The sequence below is a fragment of the Geotrypetes seraphini genome, chromosome 3 (assembly GCF_902459505.1).
Source record: "Geotrypetes seraphini chromosome 3, aGeoSer1.1, whole genome shotgun sequence".
Taxonomy (NCBI): domain Eukaryota; kingdom Metazoa; phylum Chordata; class Amphibia; order Gymnophiona; family Dermophiidae; genus Geotrypetes; species Geotrypetes seraphini.
In genome coordinates, this window is record NC_047086.1 from 135,505,428 (window position 1) to 135,524,745 (window position 19,318).

A 19,318-nucleotide genomic window follows, 5' to 3' on the forward strand; every position below is an offset into this window, starting at 1 on the left:
CGATAAATAAAGGTGTGTGATTGGATTGGACTGTGAAAGCGAGGAAGAGAATTTTGAATGTAACTCTGTGGATAATGGGTAAGCAATGTGCTTTTTTTCAGAAGTGGAATAACATGATCAAATTTCTTGACGTAAAAGATAATTTTTATTGCAGTGTTTTGAAAAGTTGTAATCTCCTGATCGCCTTTTGGGTAATGCTCTGGTAAATTTCTTTGCGGGAAGCCCCGCCCATTTTTTGATTCGGAGCCACCTTCAGCCCTTTAAATGGCTTCTGCTCCAACATGCAGCCAGTCGATCACCAAATACAGTGAGGGGAATGGAGGCCAGTCGTCCCCCTCACTGCACCTAGAGAAACAAAATTTCTGAGAACAAAATTTATTTAGAGGGAAGCCCCGCCCCTTTTTTGATTCAGAGCCATCTTCTTCAACCCTGTAAAGGGCTGCCGAACAGGCGGGCCTCTCCCACCAAAGAGCCCTTTATGCGGCCCTTCATGTGGATCAAGAAGGACCAAGGTAGACTCCATGAAGAAACCCCTGGCCTTAGCGCGCACCTTTGCAAAGCGGTCTAAGAAGCACTGGAACTGAGACTTGAACAAGTACTCATTTTAAAATATTTTTCTTACCTAGCTGCTGATAGCCATTACCAGTTTATTCAATGATTTATCTAGGAAATGTTTTCTGATCTTTCTCATTTCATACCTAATTTATGCCAGAACTTGGTTTTCTCACGCACTCATGATCAAACCTATTCTGGTTCATTATTCTTTTAATAGGCATGTTAACCCTTTCAGGACCATAAGGATCGTAGGCCAATTTTTGTGGTTTTGATGACATTTTTATGGTAAAAATGCCAAAAAATTGATTTTTTTTGTGAAATATCATTATTTTTTTTTAAAAAAAAATCACACTTCTGGCTTATGGACAGTGTGGCAAGTGAATCTTCTCGTCAATCTGGCAACGACGCTAATGAATGAATGTCGGAACCAGTTTGTTTACATAAAGGCAGTATCATATGGAATCCGTACATATCAAATGTAGAACTGTAGACTATCCCAATCAAAATTTATAGGATTTTAAAGTTATGGGACAAATATGTCCCTTGGTCCTGAAAGGGTTAAGACAGATAGGCTCAATTACTTATCCCGCACCTTGTACGACTGTTCAGAAACCAGTCCTTTTCCCGTCCAGGTGATCAACTTTCACCATTCATTCAGACCCATTAAAAAAAGACAAGGATATCTAAATAAAATCACTATTATAATCACTATTATAGACCCACACACACACTTCAAACTTAGACTCTAACATTATTTCCTGTGTATATCTAAACATATGGTCAATTAGGAATAAAGCTCAACTTGTTAAGGATTGGCTAGAAGAAAATTATTTAGAGATTTTCTTCATGACGGAAACATGGTTAATCTCTGATGATGATGTCATCCGAGTTTTTCTTCCCATAGGTTATAAAATTATTTCTTTAGCTAGACCAGTGTCCCGCAAACTTTCTCGAGCTGCGGTACACTAAACGTCGTGTTCGCAGCTCGCATCCGGAAGTGCGTGAACATCACAGTGATGATGTCATCACGCCCACATCCGCAGATGCGCGAAGGCCCTCCAGATGAGCCCTGAGATGCTAGTGGGGGGTTCCAGCAGGGAAGAGGGCCAGAGAGAAGGAGAGATTCTGGCACCGGCTGATTGCCTACAGGATGTGCCTCTCACCACGAGAGGCATGTCCTGTAATCAATTAGCCGGCACCTCTCCTCCCCAGTGTGCCTTGGCACACCTGAAATCTCAGGAGGCACACTAGTGTGTCACGGCACACAGTTTGAGATACACTGAGCTAGACCTTCAAAAATGTGGTGGAATTGCAATAATTTTAAAGGAAAGCTTTGAATTCCATCTTATAGACTCAGTCTACAGAAAACCTTGAGTTTCCAAGTTTATTAAAATTTTTGATAAAACGCAAATCAAGATTTCTAAGCATTTTATAAATTGTATTAAAATAAGGGGAAAACATATATATACCGACTAAAACAATACATATAAAAACATATAAATACCGACTAAACAAAACATCACAAACTTGAAACAATAGGAAAGGGGGGGGACTACAATTTAAAAGTAAAGAAAACATATAAAGAGTAAACTATAATCGGGAAGCAGGAGAATGAAGATTATTTGATAACCTTGGCTATTTCTAAGTCTATTCAGCAGTTGTAATCATCTCGGAAAAGGTAGCTCTTTAGATTTCCTTTAAATTTGTCTAAATTTTTTTCTGCCCTAATATGAAGTGGCAAGGAATTCCATATTGTAGGGGCCGTAATTGCTAATGAAGTGGCCCGACGCGTGCTGATGATTTTCAGGGATGGTGTATAAAGATGTTGAGATGAGGATCTTAAGACTTTTGAAGGTTTGTGTGGAATAAGGAGCTTGTGAATAAAGGCCAGTTCATTAGTGTTTTGGGACTTGAAGGAAAGAATAGCTATTTTATATAAAATTTGATGTGGGATTGGTAGCCAATGTGCACTTTTAAGCAGAGGAGTAACATGGTCAAATTTCTTCTTATTAGTAATAATTTTTATGGCAGTGTTTTGTATCAGTTGTAATCGGCGGATATCTATTTGGCAGATACCTTTATATAATGTATTACACTCAAGTTTGGATATAAGAGTGAATAAGAATGTTGAGGGATTGGAGGTCCAGAACGGTCGCGAGAGATCTTATCATCCTAAGTCTAATAAAACAGTTCTTTACTAATGAGTTGATTTGTGGACGGTAGGTCAGTTTGCTATCTATAATTACTCCTAGGATTTTAATAGTATTTACAGAAATAATAGTATTTACAAAAAAAAATATCTAAACAGGATCTAACAGTCTGACAATCACACTGTTTTATATTCCTCCAAACAAATGGACCAAAGAAAAAGAGGATGACTGAATATCTCCTAGCAATTTTAACTACTAATGTATATAATCTCTTATTAGGTGATATAAACCTTCATTTAGAACTGACAGAAAACTTGTCTGTAAATGATTTATTCTCATATATGACATCTTTAGAATTCTCTCTTCCAGTCCCACCTCTATGCATCAGAAAGGCCATCAATTACCGTATTTGCCGGCGTATAAGACGACTTTTCAGTACCTTAAAATCCTCCCCAAAGTCGGGGGTCGTCTTATACGCCGGGTACTGTTTACATGCCCTTACTTTACATTAGAGAGCTGCACGGGGACGCCCCTAGGGTCGCGGGGATCCCGTGGGGACGCCCCCTAGGGTCGCGGGGATCCCATGGGGACGCCTCCGAGGGTCGCGGGGCTGGATGTACTCAGTCTTCTGGATGTACGCGTCTCTTCTTCTCCCTACCTTCTCTGCTTGCAGCACAGAGCCGAACGGAAGTCTTCCCGACGTCAGCGCTGACGTCGGAGGGGAGGGAGGGCTTAAACAAAGCCCTCCCTCCCTCCGACGTCAGCGCTGACGTCGGGAAGACTTCCGTTCGGCTCTGTGCTGCAGGCAGGGCAGATAAGGAGAAGGAGAGTAGCCTCGCGATTCGAGTGGCTACCAAGAGAGAGGGGCGGCCGCCCCGCCCCGGTTGCAGCACAGCCGGCCAGGTTCCCTTACTTTTGTGGCACTTCCCCGACCGACCGATAACAGCCCGGGTCCGACAATCCTCCCTGCCCTGTAGCCGCGAATCTAAATTACCTTCTTACAGCAGCTGTAAGAAGGTAATTTAGATTTGCGGTTAAGGGCAGGGAGGTTTGTCGGACCGGGGCTGTTGTCGGTCGGTCGGGGAAGTGCCACAAAAGTAAGGGGACCTGGCCGGCTGTGCTGCACCCGGGGCGGTAGAGAAGGTGTGCGGAAGAAGGGGTAGTCTTATACGGCGAGTATATAACAAAACTCTATATTTTAACTAAAAGTTGGGGGGTCGTCTTATACGCCCAGTCGTCTTATACGCCGGCAAATACGGTAGATCTAATCTCCTTCTCTTCAAAAGATCCTATTACTCCTAACATTAAAATGTCCAAATAGACCTGGATAAAAACCATTCAGTCAGATCATCTAATGTCCACTTTCCAATCCTGTGGAGAAGGAAACAATCGGTCTACATTTGAAAATTTTAAAATAAAAAGGAATCTATAACTACCAGAGGACATGTAAATCCTGTTGAATTCTGGACTCATTATGACTTATCATTCAATTCTAGCTGTTAACAAGAGTTCTACACAAACTGGGATAATTTTAGTAAAAATACATTGGACAAAATTGCCCCACTGATGATAAGAAAAAAGAGCCACCATGTAGTTGAAGGTTGGTACGATGCAGAATTAACTACACTGAAGCGAGAAGCACAACACTTAGAGAGTCTCTGGACTAAAACTGAGAAAGAATCCAGTAGAGCTAATTGGAGATCAAAGATAAAATACAAAAAAAATAATTAAAAATAAACGTCAAACTTTCTACGCTAATAAAATTGGACCATCCACAGTCAACTGTAAAGAGCTCTTTAGACTAGTAAATACACTATTTGATATCAACCATCTGAAACGTTCATCTTTCATCAATATGCTTGCATCAGAGAACTTAGCTTCTTATTTTAGGACCAAAATTCACAATTTAAGACTACCTTTTCAAGGCCTTCTAGCAATCAGACTTTTATAAATACCCTACTACCAGACAAAGTAATACCAGCTAACATGAACTGGAACTATTTCGATATCCCCAATTGGCAATTATTCCTCATATTTTATAATAAGTACTCATGTTCTCATTGTAAGTTAGATAACTGCTCTCCAGCTATTTTGAAAATGGTCCCTATCTCCTTTAAAGTTAAACTTTTTGAAAAGATTTCACATTTAATGTGTAATGGAAACTTCCTAGAAGAACTAAATCATATTACTATTATTCCTATTGTTAAAAACTATAAGGAATCCATCTCAGCAATAGATAATTACAGACTTATAGCTAATATTCCATTCTTCACTAAACTTATGGAGGGCCTGGTGAATGCTGTTTTGATGGAGTATATGGAAAAATTTTATCTCTTATATGAATCTCAATCAGGCTTTTGATTGAATTATAACACTGAAACTGTCTTAGCTTCTATGGTAGACTATGGGCTCCTTTTACGAAGGTGCGCTAGGGCCTTAATGCGCAGAATAGCGCGCACTAAATTGCCACGTGCGCTACCTCCTTTTAAGTAGGCGGTAGATTTTCAGCTAGCGCGCGCTAATCTGGTGCGTGCGTTAAACACTAGCGCACCTTTGTAAAAGGAGCCCTATATCTTTCAGTTATTCATTGTGGGAAAGAATGCATTGATTTTACAATTCGATCTAAGCAGTGCATTTTATTTGGTCGATCATGACATCTTGCTTGAATGCTTAGACACCATAGGAATTTCTGGTCAGGTTTTGAATTGGTTCAAGAGTTTCCTAAAAAACCGCACTTATCAAGTTCTTATTGAGGAAGCATATTCCAAAAAGTGGATTAACTCCTGTGGTGTTCCACAGGGGTCGCCACTGTCTCCTTCTCTCTCTAACCTTTATAAGGCCTCTCTGGGAGGAGAACTTTCTAAGCTGAACTTATAAACACATTTACACTGACAACATCACAATCGTTGTTCTTTTTTCATGCTCTCATTAGAAACAAAGGTTTATATAACATCTATATTCAATCTCATTGAAAAATGGGCTAAAGATTTCAAACTTAAGTTGAATTCAGAAAAAATATATTTCTTGCAAGTCCATCTAACAAAATCACGGAATCCTCTCTTCTGATAAACGGAATGAACTACTATCAATCCCACAATAAAAATTCTAGGCATTACATTAGACCAATTTTTAACTTTCGAAACCCATACCGATATTTTTATTAAAAAATGTTACTATACTCTTTGGAAATTATGTACATTAAAACCTTATTTTGATTTTTCATCCTTCAGATTGTTGGTTCAATCTTTAGTACTGAGTACATTGGACTACTGTAACATCATTTATTTAGGATCATTCAAAAAACTATCAGGAGATTGAGAATTATTCAAAATGCTGCAGTACATCTGATATTTGGGTTGAAAAAAATCAGATCACGTTACCTCATATTACAGGAAATTACACTGGCTGCCACTGGAGGCCAGAATTATTTTCAAACTGCTACAAAACACTGGCAGGACTTGCTCCCATTTATCTTGTCAACCACTTTGTATTCTCTACAAACCTTCGACCCATGCAGAGAATTTCTCTATTTTCTTTTTCTATGCTAAAAGGATGTATTGTAAAAAGATTCCTGGACAAAACTTTATCTTACCAGGCTAGCATCTGGAGCAAAACCTTAAGTGCCCTATTTGTGAATTCATTGTCTTATCAAATGTTTAGGATATCTGTGAAATCTTATTTATATGACAAATTTGTTTGAGAAACCTCAGCGAAGGAAGCGGTGGGATCGTTGGACAACCATGGAATAAAGGGAATGCTAAAGGAGGACAAAGTAATCGCCGACAAACTGAACACATTTTTGTGTCTGTATTTACCAAAGAAGATTTACACAGCATACCAGAACCCATCAGGCTATGTGCTGGAAACAAAGACGGAAAGCTGACAGGATTGATAGTTATTCTAGAGGATGTCTGTAGGCAGACTGATAGACTTAAAAACGATAAATCCCCAGGACCGGATGGCATCTATCCGAGGGTTATCAAGGAACTGAAGGGGACCATAGCTGAACTACTTCAACTAATAGCCAATCTGTCAATCAAATCGGGAAAGATTCCGGAAGACTGGAAGGTGGCGAATGTTACGCTGATCTTCAAGAAAGGTTCGAGGGGAGATCTGGGAAACTACAGACCGGTGAGTCTGACCTCGGTACCGGGAAAGATGGTAGAGTCGCTGATAAAGGACCATATCATTGATCACCTTGACGGACATGGGCTGATGAGGACCAGTCAGCACAGTTTTAGCAAAGGCAGATAACTTGATGCACTTCTTTGAGGGAGTAAACAGACAGATAAACAAGGGCGACCCGGTCGACATTGTATATCTGGATTTTCAGAAGGAGTTTGACAAGGTTCCACATGAACGACTACTTTGGAAAATTGCAAGCCATGGAATCGAGGGTCAAATACTCATGTGGATTAAAAACTGGCTGGAGCAAAGGAAACAGAGTGGGTGCAAATGGACAACATTTGGACTGGAAGAGCGTCACCAGTGGGGTGCCGCAGAGCTCGGTGCTTGGACCCGTGCTCTTCAACATCTTTATAAACGATCTGGACATTGGTACGATGAGTGAGGTAATTAAATTTGCAGACGATACGAAGTTATTCAGAGTAGTGAAAACGCAGGGGGATTGCGAAGATCTGCAACGTGACATAATCGGGCTCGAGGAATGGGCATCAACATGGCAGATGAGGTTCAACGTGGATAAGTGTAAAGTGATGCATGTAGGTAACAAAAATCTCATGCACGAATACAGGATGTCCTGGGTGGTACTTGGAGAGACCTCCCAGGAAAGAGACTTGGGAGTTATGATCGACAAGTCGAAGCTGTCCATGCAATGTGTGGCGGCAGCGTAAAGGATGAACAGAATGCTAGGAATGATAAAGAAGGGGATCACGAACAGATCAGAGAAGGTTATCATGCCGCTGTACCGGGCCATGGTGCGCCCTCACCTAGAGTATTGCGTCCAGCACTGGTCGCCGTACATGAAGAAGGACACGGTACTACTCGAAAGGGTCCAGAGAAGAGTGATTAAGATAGTTAAGGAGCTGGAGGAGTTGCCGTACAGCGAAAGATTAGAGAAATTGGGCCTCTTCTCCCTCGAACAGAGGAGATTGAGAGGGGACATGATTGAAACATTCAAGATACTGAAGGGAATAGACTTAGTAGATAAGGACAGGTTGTTCACCCTCTCCAAAGTAGGGAGAATGAAAGGGCACTCTCTAAAATTGAAAGGGAATAGATTCCGTACGAACGTAAGGAAGTTCTTCTTCACCCAGAGAGTGGTAGAAAACTGGATAGAGGATATACATAATGGAGCTGCAATGGATTCTTTTTCTTTCGCTGAAAAAAGCATGGCTTTTGACTTTGTAATGTTGAGTGATAGAAGATTTTGGCCAAGTCAAGTGCTAATCACATTCAATTTTTTGTTGATTTTCTGATTGTGCGTTTGAACTGGATGAATAAGTCAGATATCATCTGCATATACAAAGACTGTGAATCCTATTGATTATGCAATGGCCAGTAAAGGGGCAAGAAATAGATTGAAAAGCATGGGTGATAAGATGGAACCTTGGGGAACACCTGAACCTTGTGAATATGGATTTGGGGAGGAAGTTTGAAGGCTGACCTGATATTGTCTATCGAAGAAATATGAAGTAAACCATTTTAAAGCAGTTCTGAGATACCCAAAAATTCAAGACGGTTTAGATCTATCTGTCTATCTATCTATTTCCCTGAGAGCTAACGTTCTTCTTGAGCTGTGGGACCGAGAAGACAACACTGTACAGGAGGGGTCATTCATTCCATGCTGCTCCTTCCAAGTTTTATTAAAAATTTGATTAATTGCCTAGCCAAAGTTTCAAGGCGATGTACAATAAAAAAACATTAAATTTAAATTTTGTTTTTGTTTTTACAAAGACCAACACTTAAAGACTTACAAATAGAGGCTAAAGACTTACATTTACAACAGGGTAGAAAGTGGAAGAACTATAATATAAAAATAGGAAAGAACATAAACGGAAAGAACAAAAAGAACCTTGGGCAAGTCCCTTAATCCCCAATTGCCCCAGGTACATTAAATAGTGTGAGCATGCCAGGACAGTGAGAGTAGTGGCTTGTGGCCAGTAGGGGGCAATGTCTATGGGACGGTAATGGAATGGATGTCAGGACATGATGGTGCAGTATTTTCTACAAAAGCGCCTGCTTTTTGTATGATTCTGGATAACTAGTTAGATACAAGTATATGTGTTAGTTAAGGCCATGCCCAATAGAAGCGTACGAAAAGTTGGTGAATAAAAATCTGAATATGGATGTAGCCAAGGCCAGAAAAACACACTGCAGATTAATATTAAGGAAAAGCATAATAATATTCTTTTTATGTATTTTGCTATTAAGCCAGACAATAGGGGAAATCAGAATACATTTTTAGAGGTATGAAACTACCTCCATGTTTCTTTTTCTCTTTTGTTCTCTGTTTTTCTGTATCTTCTGCTTGGCTTTACTCCATTTTGTGTTCAGCCTATGTCCCTAGTCTTTGTTAAGGTTTTTGCCCGCCTTGAGCTTCCCTCGTGTCTAATTGATACCAGATGGCTTGAGCTGGGTATACTGGGCATAATAGAGAAAGTTTTCTTGCATTAAATATGAATGAAATATAATGTGTGAAACTATGGATGGAGGGGCCCCGAACGAATGTGAGTGATTATGTGTATGAATGTGTATTGAACAAAAGAATTGGTTTTGAAAAAACATATTATATATATTTGCAACCTAAAGAAACTTAAAGGAAGCCTGAGCACAACATCTGGAAATAATTATAGTCAGAAACTGCTGTTCCAGTCTCCAGCATAGGAAGGTTTCTGAATCTGTATGCCAGTGAAATTTGAAGCTGTCAGCAGCTCAGAGAGAAAGGGGGAAACTGCCCCTTCTTTTTCTCTGAGGCTGACAGGATAGGGCCATGAAGTTTTCAGCACTTTTTAATGTAGGTTTTCTCGATACAAATAAGCAGTTTCAGATAACATTTCTTTGGCTATGTTATAAAATGTTTATGCATATTCAGAAATTAATGTAAACAATTATGATTTCTGGAACTTTTATTCCATGTTAAAGAAAAGTTCTTTGTCCAAATTTCAAGACAGCCTCCGTTAGTGGATTGGCTGACAGCCAATGATGTCAAATAATAACTTTAATAATAACTTTATTTTTATATACCGCCAGCTATCTTGCGACTTCTAGGCGGTTTACAATAAAAGAAACTGTGAATACAATAAAAGAAAATGTAAATACAATAAAGAGAAACTTTATGTACAATGAATTAAAGAGTTTAGCAGTGTACATCTCAATACAATAAGGAGAAACTTTACGTGCAATGAATTAAAGAGTATAGCAGTATACATCTCGTACAATGAGTTAAAGAGTAAAGCAGTCTACATCTGATAATTTTAATAATGTTAACAACAGTTTGTGTGTTGCAAGGCCAGGAAGTGCCAAGCTGTTTGCACAGAAGTAGAAATATTCCGTGGATTGAATAGAGTGTTCGTAGTTAGTGATTAGGGGTTGGGGTTAAAAGTTTGCAGTTTAGTTATGTGATGATGTTACGAGGGGGTTTGATGTTCCGGTTCGTTGCCTAGGTATTTCAAGAACAGGTAAGTTTTTAGGTGTTTCCTGAATTCTTCATAGTTCAGGAAACACCTAAAAACTTACCAGTCAAACTGGACTGAAGGTAGATTGGGGAGCTTCGAAGTATCGGATTGAGATTGTAATCAGAAGGCCAGCATTTTGGCAACTATAACGACCTCCCACTAACGCAACTAGCCTTTTGAGGTCCATGACGGAAAAATAAAAGCAATAAATAATTATTTTGGTAAACCTTGTGTTATGCGTCATTTCCATGTTTTTGTTATTTTGCACACCTTGAGTGAAAGCTAGCAGCTTAATTGGCAACTGCAGCTTTATGAGTGCGCTGGTGTCACATTATCCATGCTCAACAGAGAGGGAAAAATGCTTGAATATCTGCATGTAAACCACTTAGACAATAAGTGGTATATAAATACTATAAATAAATAAAATAATGCATTCTTAGAACTATATCTAGTTTAAAGCTATTCCACGCCAACACTGTGCATTGACATTACCAACTTGTGTTCTGTAGGCAGCAGGATTAGCTCAGGCAGACATGTTTAAAGGCAAGTAACTTTGGTTTTCCCTCTTTAACCAAATGACAGATTAGAAGAGAGCTGTGTTTTTGTCTCGGACACGCTCTTTCATAGTAAATGTTGACAGTATTATGCTAAAAGAACAATTTTTGCTTTCATTGTATTGTTTAGTTTCTCAGAGTCGATGCATTCATTTAATTAGCAGTTTCCACATATGATTGCTCACAGATGTTTTAGAAACCATCTTTTATAGTGATTTGTGTTTTCATATCAGTTTGCTGACTGTTTAATAGTGCAAGAAAAAGTTCTCTGTGCTTTTGAATTTTTAGTGATACTTGCAGTTTTATCGAATCTATGCATATCTATAAGTCAGTTAGTCAGTCAAAAAAACATTGAAATGTTTTGGTCAGTACTGTTCAGCCACAATAGAACTTTGCACAATATAACAAACCTCTCTCTCTCTCTCTCTCTTTCAGGATGGACCAGGATTTTATACAACCAGATGTTTGGGGCCAATGATGGCTGAAGTTATTAGAGTTCTGCAGGTTTGTAAATGTTGTGCTGTGGTCACCTGAAGTTCTACTAGGAATCAATGTAGTCATGGTATTTATTTATTTTTATATTTCTATAGCACACAATCCAAAGTTTATCCCAGGACAAGCAGGCAGCATATTCTCATATGTGGGTGACATCATCCATGGAACCACAGTACGGACACTTTAAAAGTGCATCGCCACTTTAAGAAATTTAGGAAGTTCGCGATAGCCTGCACCGCGCAAGTGCCTTCCCGCCCGACATAGGCACGCAGCTCTTCAGTTCTTAATTTTCCGCGGAACTAAGAAGTCATGTTTCTCACGTTTATCATGTATTTTTCTTGTCTTCCCGCTCACGTGTCAATTTTTTCTTTAATTCTTTTTCTTTATTTCTCCTTTATTAAAAACCCCTTTCGGGAGAATTTTTTTTTCTTTTCCATGCCGTCTGGCGGGTTGACTGGCGGGGCTTTATGTCACGCCTCACCATAGAGTTCAATTTGGCTGAGGCGGTCTTCCCGTCGATGTCCGCCCGGTAACAGGATTTAAAAGTGTGGTCTGTGTTCTTTGACTATTTCCATCACAGACCCTCACAGCTGGTGTTTACAGTGTCTGGGTCCAAAGCACTGGGTTCAGTCCTGCACACATTGTTCAACTCTCCAAAAGCGTACTTTCAGAAGCTGCATTTTACAAGAAAAGTTGTTCGGTGTCGCCATGGAGGGAGACCTGTCTTCGACACCATCTACATCGAAGGCTGTGATGATGAAGACATTGACACCGCCCGATGCACCACCATCGACTCCAGTGTCACAAATCATCACTCCATCTGGTAAGCCAGCTAAAAAGCCAACAGCTTCCCTTATGGGGTCGCAGGTTACTAAGGCATCGAGTCCATTCATGCCAACCAAGCGAAAACCCCTAATGCGAGTAGTTCCATCATCAAGAGGTTCTTCGTCATCCTCTCTGGAACGTATCGCAGCACCAAAGGTATCGGCAAGTAAGCCAAAGGTACCGGTGCTTACTTTACAACAGAAGCTTGATGCTCTAAAGAGTATGGGGATAAGTTCAGTCTTTTTACACCGACTCTTCTTGTACCAGCCCAGCATGAGTCTAACATCGCACGGCATTCTGGTACAATCGATGCTTCCCCGATGCAACCTCAGAATTCTTGACACTGAGCATCATTTACATCCAGTCCTGCATCGAAGCATCATTCCTCCAGGCACCGTTCTTCATCGAAGCAGCACTGTTCTTCGAAACAGTCCAGCAGAAGTTCTTCCAAATCTAAACGTGTTTCCAGGAAGCATAAACATTCTAGTATCGTTCTCCTTCTGTTCTAGTTGACTTTGATCTCCAGGAAGATTCAAATCTGGATCCTTCTTCAACTTACAACGTAGATGATGCTCCTGCATCTAAATCTCCTAGACTTTCTCCAGTTAAAGCATCATCTCTTACTGAGAGGCTTTCCTTTACACGTTTTATCAGACAGGTGGGAAATGACCTCTCTGTTAAGCTAGAGGCTGATTCCAAATTTAGTGCTGAGTTTTTGGAAACTTTGGACTATAATCACCCTCCTAAGGAGCTGCTTAAACTTCCTTTACATGGAATTTTGAGAGAAACCCTCTACAAGAATTGGGAGTCTCCTCTCTCTGTTCCTGTTGCTCCAAAGAAATTAGACACAATTTATAAAATTATTTTACTTCCAAGTTTTTACAAACCTCAATTACCTCATCAGTCATTGGTGGTGGAGTTCACATTGAAAAAGTCCACTTCATCTAAAGTTTATTCTTCAGTTCCACCAGGAAGAGAAGGGAGGACTTATGGGCAGGTTTGGCCGACGTCTCTATCAAAACTCTATGTTGGCAAACTGAGCCATCAATTATAACTTTTATTTTTTGTGCTATCTGAAACATCTTGTCAAGTATTTTCCTGCTCTTCAGAAATGTATTCTTTCACATAAACTGAAAGGTTTCCAACACCTTGTTACTACCATTACTCTGTTAAGGAAGTATAAGGTTCGGTCAGCTTATGATGTCTTTGAGTTGACTTCCAGAGCCTCGTCTGTGGCCATGAGACGATTGGCATGGCTCAGGGTTTCTGATATGGATGTTAACCTTCAAGACCAGTTAACGAATGTTCCCTGTCTGGGGGATGAGCTTTTTGGAGATTCCACAGACACTGTGACTCAAAAGCTCACTGCTCATGAAAACCGATGGGATACCTTAGTAAAACCTAAACACAAGCCTTTCACATCAAAACCATTCAGAGCGTTGTCATCTTATCAGAGACAATTCTCAGCAAAGTCTTCTGCTTCCCCTAAGCCTCCTGGTTAATAGTTATTTGAATCTGTGCCATTATCTTGAGAATCACAATCCTATTAGGCACTCTATAATATCAATCCACTCAAAGATTTTTCAAACTATTGTTTAAATTTATATCATGCTTTATGAAGCAGCTTATAATACTTTTAAAAGACACAAGGGGAATCTCAGAATGCCACTTGTCTGCTTGTTGATTCCTGCAGTACAATGTGGCAGCACTCGTCACTTGCTCACCCAAATGTGCCCTCTATTCTATTCTAATCTCTTTTTTTCTTTTTTATATTCTTCACACTGTTTCTAATTCTAATTTTTCATACTGTTTCCGTGCTCTTTAATAAATAAATAGATAAATATGCTAATATCTTTAAAGTCATTTCCAAAATCTCAATTCATTGAATTTTTATCTCTTCCATATGTTTTCTTAGTCATTTCATTAATTTCAATAAGTTATCATTCTTTCTGATTCATTTTCAAGTAATATACTGAACATTCTTATCCTCTAGATAACTTAGCTTTGTTAGTGCAATGTCGCTGTTACACTACGCTACACTACACTGCACTAACAAAGCTAAGTTATCTAGGGGTTAAGAAATGTTCAGTATATTACCTGAAAATGAATCAGAAAGAATGATAAATTATTGAAATGAATAAAATGACTAAGAAAACATATGGAAGAGATAAAAATTCAATGAACTGAGATTTTGGAAATGACTTTAAAGATATTAGCATATTTATTTATTAAAAAGCGCAGAAACAGTATGAAAAATTAGAATTAGAAACAGTGTGAAGAAAAAAAGAGATTAGAATAGAGAGCACATTTGGGTGAGCTAGTGACAAGTGCTGCCATATTGTACTGCAGGAATCAACAAGCAGACAAGTGGCATTCTGAGATTCCCCTTATGTCTTTTAAAAGTATTATAAGCTGCTTCATAAAGTATGATATAAATTTAAACAATAGTTTGAAAAATCCCCTAAGCCTCAGCAGAAGAAACAGAAGCAACAGCATCCTCAAAAATCTCAAGCAGCTGCTCCTTCTAAATCTTCTCAGTCTTTTTGAGCATCTACTAGAGAGCATAGTTGCAATCCCGCTGAGTCAATCTCTTTGTCAACCAATTGGGGGTTGTCTCCAACTTTATTTTCATTGTTGGGAATTGATCATTTCAGACCTCTGGGTTCTACAGATCATTTGAGAGGGTTACTCTCTTCATTTTCTCTTGGTTCTTCCAGATCATCCTCCAAGAGAGTCTGCTTTGAACCCACGACAATCCTCTCTCTATCAGGAAATCGATTCATTTCTCACTCTCAATGCCATCGAGAGAGTACCTGTTGATCAGCAGAACCGGGGATTTTACTCCTGCTACTTTCTAATCCAGAAGAACACAGGGGGTCTCTGACCTATTTTAGATCTCAGAGCCCTCAACAAATTCCTTGTCAAGGAGAAGTTTTGCATGATGCCTCTGGCCACTCTGTACCCCCTTTTAGCTCACAACGATTGGCTATGCTCTCTAGATCTCAAGGAAGCCTATACTCGTATCCCAATCCATTCAGCTTCCAGACAGTACCTCAGATTTAAAGTGGGCTATCATCACTATCAATACAAGGTCCTACCTTTCAGCTTGGTGTCCTCTCCCAGAGTCTTTACCAAGTACCTAGTGGTAGTGGTCTCAGAGTCTTCAAGTATTCCCCTACTTGGACGACTGGCTCATCAAAGACCCTTCTTGCCATGGTGTCCTTCTTGCAGCCAATCGGTCCATACTCTTTCTTCAAAACTTGGGATTCGAAATCAACTTTCTCAAGTCACAGCTTCATCTGTCTCAGAGGCTTCAAATCATTGGAGCTCTCCTCAACACCACTCAACAGAGGGTGTTTCTTCCACAGGAGCACCAAGAGTCTTTGCTTCAACTTTGCCATCAGATGACCCGGCTCCAGACAACATCGGCCAGGCGAATGATGGTTCTTTCAGGCCACATGGCCTCCACAGTCCGCGTGACTCCTTTAGCGAGGCTTTATCTCGGGACGCCTCAGTGGGCTTTAGCTTCACAGTGATCTCAAACGACCAATCTGCTCTTGCAACACATTTCTGTCACTTCGTCTCTTTGATGGTCACTTCAGTGGTGGATGATCTATTCCAATTTATTGAGAGGTCTTCTCTTTCACACGCTTCCTCATCAAAATATTCTGACTATGAGTGCATCAACTTGCGTTTGGGGGGGCTCATCTGGATGGCCTTCAAACTCGTGATCACTGGACATCCAGAGAACAACAGTTCCATATCTATCTCCTGGAGCTCAGAGCGAAATATTATGCCCTCAAAGCTTTCCAGCATCTCATAGTCAATCAAGTCCTCTTGCTTCGCACAGACAATCAGGTAGCCATGTACTATGTAAATAAGCAAAGAGGAACAGGTTCCCTTCTTCTCTGTCAGGAGGCTCAGAAGATCTGACTTTGGGCGACTGCTCAAAACAAAATCCTCAAGGCAGTCTACATTCAAGGGGAACAGAATTTCTTGGCAGACAAGCTCAGCAGAATTCTTCAACTTCACAAATGGACGCTCAATTCTGCAATTCTCCAACCCATCTTCTCTCAATAGGGAACTCCTCAAGTGAATTTGTTTGTGTCTTCCTACAACAACAAGTTGCCCCAATTTTGCTCCAGGCTGTACTGTCCTTATCGTCTGGAGGCGGATGTATATCTTCTAGCCTGGACGCACAAGTTTCTCTATGCGTTTCCACCCATTCCTCCTCGGTGGTCCACACAGCTTTAGTTCTCCCTTCTAATTCAACTCAGTATCAAGGAGCCAATACCTCTGCCAATTTTTCTATCGCTTCTTACACAGTAAAAGATCTCTTCTGCACCCCAGCCTTCAGTCTCTACACCTGACAGCTTGGTATCTCTCGAGCTAAGCTCTGTTGATCTTCATCTCTCTCAGCCTGTTTGATTGATCTTAGAAGCTTCCAGAAAACCAGCCACTCAACAGTGTTATCAACAAAAGTGGACACTGTTTTCTTCCTGATGTCTTCTACATCACCATGATCCGACATCCATCTCAGTTTCACTAGTTTTTGATTATCTTCTTCATTTATCTGACTCAGGTCTCAAATCTACCTCTCAGAGTCCATCTCAGTGCTATCATTGCCTTTCATCAACCAGTGGATGATAAACCTCTCACTGCTCATCCTTTGGTTTCCAGATTCATGAAAGGACTTTTCAATGTCAAACCATCTCTCAAACCACCTCCAGTGATTTGGGATCTAAATGTGGTTCTTTCTAAGTTAATGAAGCCTCCATTTTGAACCAATGTCTATGGCTCATCTTATCCTTACTTGGAAAGTTATCTTTCTTATTGCTATCACTTCTGCCAGAAGAGTAAATGAATATCAGGCATTGCTGGCGGATCCTACTGTCCTTTTGATCACTTTTCTCCTCAACAATGAATTTCCTGTCTAATTACTTCTCTTTCTTCTTCCCCTCTTGAAGTCAGTCAATTTGTACCTTTGCTTAATCTTTTGTAAACCGCATAGAACTTCACGGTATTGCGGTATATAAGCTGTTATTATTATTATTATTATCCTCCGTTTACAGTGTTCCACCATGACAAGATGGTGCTTCACACACATCCAAAGTATTTACCAAAAGTTGTCACTGAATTTCATCTCAATCGATTGATTTGTACCTCTAGTGTTTTTTCCTAATCCTCATTCTCATCCAGGAAAAATGGCTCTTCACACTTTGGATTGCAAGCGGGCTTTGGCCTATTATCTTGACAGAACAAAGCCACATAGAATATCTCCTCAACTTTTCGGCTCTTTTGATCCTAACAAGTTGGGGCATCCTGTTTCCAAGAGAATGATTTCCAACTGGTTGGCTGCTTGCATATCGTTCTGTTATGCTCAGGCTAGGCTGCAACTGGAGAGTCGGGTCACAGCCCATAAGGTTTGAGCTTCTATAGCTTTCCTTTATTCTACTCCTATTGATAAAATCTGCAAAGCTGCTACTTGGTCTTCGGTTCATACATTCACATCACAGTATTGTCTGGAATCTTTTTCCAGACGGTATGGGCACTTCGGCTTGTCAGTAAGTATTACAAAATTTATTTCCCTTAAAGGCCAAAACTCCCACCATCCCATTTTGGTTAGCTTGGAGGTCACCCACATGTGAGAATATGCTGCCTGCTTGTCCTGGGATAAAGCACAGTTACATACTGTAACAGGTGTTATTCAGGGACAGCAGGCAGATATTCTCACAACCTATCCACCTCCCCTGGTTGGCTTCTTAGCTGGCTTACTGAACTGAAGAGCCTTGTGCCTTCTTCTGGTGAGAAGGCCATCGCGCATGCACGGTGTGGGCTATCACGAACTTTCTAAATTTTTTAAAGTGGCATTGCACTTTTAAAGTGTCCGTACCGGGCTCCATGGATGACATCACCCACATGTGAGAATATCTGCCTGCTGTCCCTGGATAACACCTGTTACGGTAAGTAACTGTGCTTTTTGGCAGTTCACAAGATAACATACATAATAATAATAATAACTTTATTCTTCTATACTGCCATAGTCAAAAGACTTCTAGGCGGTTCACATTCGAAGAAGGCTGGACAATCAGCAAGATACAGGATGTAAGAAGAGGGGTTACATAAGAATTAGGTAAAGGAACAGTAAAAAAACAACGAAATTACATCGAGGTAGAGAGGGGGAGAATATATCATTTGGAGGCTTCTGTTTAGGAGATAAATTTGTCAAACAGAATGATTTTGATTGATTTTTGGAATGCGCCGTAGGTCAAACTGGCTCTGTTTATGTAGTTGTCCAGCCAGGACTGCTGGCCTGCCTGCTTGGAACTTGGAAGTCCTGTCCAGAAAGGATTTGTATTTGCAGCCTGTGATTTTTGGGTAAGTAAATATTTTTCGGTTTCTGGTTGATTTTATGGGGTTATGAAATATGCTACCACACTTGACGAAATGGGTTGGGAACTGGCTTGGAGGTAGGCTTCAGAGGGTGGTGGTGAATGGCACCCCCTCCAAAATGACGGAGGTGATCAGTGGGGTGCCGCAGGGCTCGGTCTTGGGCCCGATCCTTTTCAACATCTTTATAAGAGACTTAGCGGAAGGGCTGCGAGGTAAAATGACATTATTCGCCGATGACGCCAAACTGGGCAATATAGTGGGCAAAAGCACAACGGACATAGATTCAATGCCCGACAACATGATGCACTACCTACTACTACTGGAGCGCTGGTCTAGGCCCTGGCAACTCAACTTCAATGCCAAAAAATGCAAAGTCATGCACCTGGGCTGCCAAAATCCATGCAAGACTTACACCCTTAATGGTGAGATCCTAACAAAAACTGAAGCAGAACGAGACTTAGGGGTGATCGTCAGTGAGAACATGAAGACTGCCAATCAAATGGAGCAAGCTTCATCCAAGGCAAGGCAAATCATAGGTTGTATTCGCAGGAGTTTCGTCAGCCATAAGCCTGATGTCATTATGCCATTGTATAGATCCATGGTGAGACCCCACCTGGAGTACTATGTGCAGTTCTGGAGGCCGCATTACCGCAAGGATGTGCAGAGACTAGAGTCGGTCCAAAGAATGGCCACCAGGATGGTCTCGGGA

At 40.5% G+C, this 19,318-nt stretch overlaps 1 protein-coding gene across 1 annotated transcript in view; it reads left to right on the top strand.

Annotated features, from left to right (window-relative positions):
* Window positions 1-19,318, top strand: part of HADHA (hydroxyacyl-CoA dehydrogenase trifunctional multienzyme complex subunit alpha) — a 176,508-nt gene that overhangs the window by 108,359 nt on the left and 48,831 nt on the right. Inside the window, exon 16 of the mRNA XM_033937944.1 lies at window positions 11,332-11,400. Within this exon, the coding sequence (XP_033793835.1) occupies window positions 11,332-11,400 (69 nt within the window). The remainder of the gene's footprint in view (window positions 1-11,331; window positions 11,401-19,318) is intronic.